Below are 3075 nucleotides of genomic sequence, written 5' to 3'. Positions count from 1 at the left end.
AAAACACCGCCTGTCAGAGTCATATGGGAAATTAATAATCTTGCCTTACCAGTAGATCGAATTTAGGTTGCATTGGTTGTGTGTCATTGTCGTCATCAGAACTGAGAGTTTCGGTTCAAATACTCGGCACATTCTATTATAGCGAGGTAAGTGCATGAACAACGGTTGATAACACCATCTTATCTTAATCCAGTCACGTAATGTAGAAATAATAATAAAATATGATATATAATGCGTAACTTTTAGTGTTGCTCTTGTAATGAGATATCATAAATATGTGGTTTAATTGATTTTTGCTAAGAGATCATCTTTTAGCTAGAGAAGACTAGAGAAGACGAGCCCTCTTTTTATATTTCTCTCTCATCTACATCACCAATTAATAATTGTAGATGAGCTAAATGCAAATTTCTGGATAGCGAAACCGGAGGTTTTGTTGTCCAGTCTAGTCGGGCTGGGCGGTTGTTTTCAGGAATTAATTCAGGCATTGTCAAAGCGTCACGCGGCTCCTGGTTTGCATGCCTTGAAAAAGTTGACAAAAGCTTCGATCGGGGATGTTAGTATTATTAGACGAAATCCTCAAAATGTAAATGGCATTTACTGCTATGTATGACACTTGCAGAAGAAGATTAAGGAGTAATATTGTCATTCATTGTGCGAATTACATTCTGCTCATCCGATGTTGTACTCTGAAAACATTTGAGCCAAACCGGCAGTTAAAGGTAAAAATCGGAAATGAAGATGCCATTTTACAGCCAACAATTCCGATCTTACTATGTAGTAATAATCGCACTCGGAGAATGTACGTTGGCGTGATTTATGCAGCTAGCTAACTATAGGCCGGGGAGTATTTGACGGTGGGTAAAGGGTAATAATATTTACAAGTGTTGTCGCCGATCGCAAAAGAATGAATGAACAGGAGCAGGGAGCCACGGAATTGATCCAGCGAAGTCACATTATACGGCCGGGGATTTCCTTGTTGGATCTTCAGGCGCGGATGTTGCTGTTGCAGCCGAATCCCGCGCCGGACGCCATCATGATCTTGAACTCGTCGAAGGAGACGAGGCCGTCGCCGTTGCGGTCGACGCCCTGGATCATGCGGCGGCACTGCGCGACGGTGGCGGCCTCGCCGAGGCCGCGGAGGACGCGGGCGAGCTCGGCGGGGGAGATGACGCCGTTGCCGTCGGCGTCGAAGACCCCGAAGGCGTGGCGCAGGTCCTCCTCGACGACGGCGGCGTCGGGCGCGGCGTTGATGGCGGCGAACTCGGCGAGGCTGATGAAGCCGTCGCCGTCGGCGTCCGCCTCCTCCATCATGCGCGTGACCTCGTCGTCGGTGGCGGCGTGGCCGACGGAGGCGAAGAGGGCGGCGAGCTCGGCGCGGGAGATGCGGCCGTCGCCGTTGGCGTCGAACTTGCGGAAGACGCGCTCCATCTCGGAGGTGGAGGGGGTGGTGGGGGTGCGGGGCGGGGAGGAGGAGGTGGTGGGGTTGTGGGTGGGGGAGGGTGGGGTGGAGGACCTGGAGGAGGAGGAGCGGCGGCCGGTGCTGCCGTTGCGGGAGAAGAGGGAGCGCATCTTGCCCATGGATGGTTGGAGGATGGATCGAGGTCTGTTGTGGTTCGTGTGTTGCGGGTTGGATGATCTTCTTGTGGCGAGGCTGGTCGAGTTGGATGTTGAGGTTGGATTCTAGGGGAGGAGCGTACTTATAGGCGCGTGGGGCGGGAAGGGAAGACGCGTTTTTGGGGAGGAGCTGTTGATGCAGTTAGGAATCTGGCGGATGGAGGGTATGACAGGTGGGGGCCAGAGGGGATCTGGATCCTTCCTCCCTGGCGCCGAGCTTCCCGGAGCTACCGGTGCGCGTACGGTTTTGGTCCGCCCGACGGACGGTTTTGCGCGTCCGATGAGATGGCCTCTGGGATATGGATAGGGCTGCCATGCCATATTGCCATGCCGTTGGAGGAGGAGACGCGCCCCTGTTTTTGCGGCGGGGCTTGGACCTTTGCGGCCAGACCTCGTCCCGCAGCAGTTCGACATGGCCGTCCCTATCCGCCGGAGCTACTTTCTGTTCGATCAGTGGAGTATTTTTTTATCGGCGACCAAGCGTGTGGTGCTGCCTGCCTTGCAAGTCAAGCGCTGCCGTTCGTCCGTCACACGCGCACACCACGCGGCGGCGCCGCCGCGACTTTCGCAAAGCGGTGAAAAAAACGGCCGCACGCGCGTACAAACTGGACGGCGCGGTGCCGACCTACGTGGCCGCGATCGCGACCGTGGAGGCGTGAACTGAGCCGCTGGCGGGCAAAACCAGCAGCGGACCTACCAGGGTGCTCTCTGTTGCGTTCTGCCGTACCCGTGGGCTAGCAGCTGCGTAGGTCGGTACGGTGGGCCGATGTGTCTGTAGCTAGCTGCGCCGTCGCGGTCCGGGCGCCAGCGACGTGGAGCTCCATCGGCCGTGCCGTGCCGTGCCGTGCGGGAGGCAGGATCAGGTCGCGTCCCGTCTCCGGCGGTTTCGTCGCGTCAGCTGCTGCAGGCCGTCCAAACCGGGGGCGGGCAGGGGTCCCGTTGGTGCTGGGTGAGGGGACGACGGCAAGGATGCGGTCCCCGTCATGTCGTCCTTGAACAAGAACTCGGTCCGGAAGGACCTCATTTCTAAGAGCACTAGTACAAATGACCGTGCTTTGCCACGGGTCTTAAAAGTATATTTGGTTGCCACAATACATAAAAGTAATGCACATGAAGATATTTGAGCTACTGTAGGAGAACCGGGCAAGGTTAGCTGGCAACCCAGTAGACCACCCTCTAGGTTTTCCTGATCTTTTTTTTTTAGCTTAGATCATCTCATGTTGACGTTGTCTTGGGACTATTTGCTGTCCAAAACCAAGTTCTTCGCGTGGCTGCTCGTCCAGGTGCATAGTCGTGACCTCTTTCTGCGCAAGACCACCATCGGTAGAAGTTATCACAGATAAGGAATAGAATACTAATATTGTGCAATTTGGTCATACCTACGTGTATAACAAGTTAATATCACGCCACATGTTTTGAATCACATATAACTTACAAAATAATATTCATTTGAGTTAGAAA

At 54.0% G+C, this 3075-nt stretch overlaps 1 protein-coding gene across 1 annotated transcript; it reads right to left on the bottom strand.

Moving 5' to 3' along the window:
* Positions 1 to 621: 621 nt before the first annotated feature.
* On the bottom strand, positions 622 to 1690 carry LOC127316445 (uncharacterized). The gene has a single exon (XM_051346837.2). It carries the CDS (start codon positions 1576 to 1578, stop codon positions 985 to 987), a length of 594 nt encoding a protein of 197 aa, XP_051202797.1. The 5' UTR covers positions 1579 to 1690; the 3' UTR covers positions 622 to 984.
* Positions 1691 to 3075: the final 1385 nt, after the last annotated feature.

The sequence above is a fragment of the Lolium perenne genome, chromosome 1 (assembly GCF_019359855.2).
Source record: "Lolium perenne isolate Kyuss_39 chromosome 1, Kyuss_2.0, whole genome shotgun sequence".
Taxonomy (NCBI): Eukaryota; Viridiplantae; Streptophyta; class Magnoliopsida; order Poales; family Poaceae; genus Lolium; species Lolium perenne.
The sequence above is the reverse complement of the archived record's forward strand: the minus strand, read 5'-3'. Positions and strand labels throughout refer to the sequence as shown.

What these genes read in the sequence shown, in the direction of transcription:
- LOC127316445 (XM_051346837.2), bottom strand. Translation starts at nt 1,578, where the DNA reads ATGGGCAAGATGCGCTCCCTCTTCTCCCGCAACGGCAGCACCGGCCGC.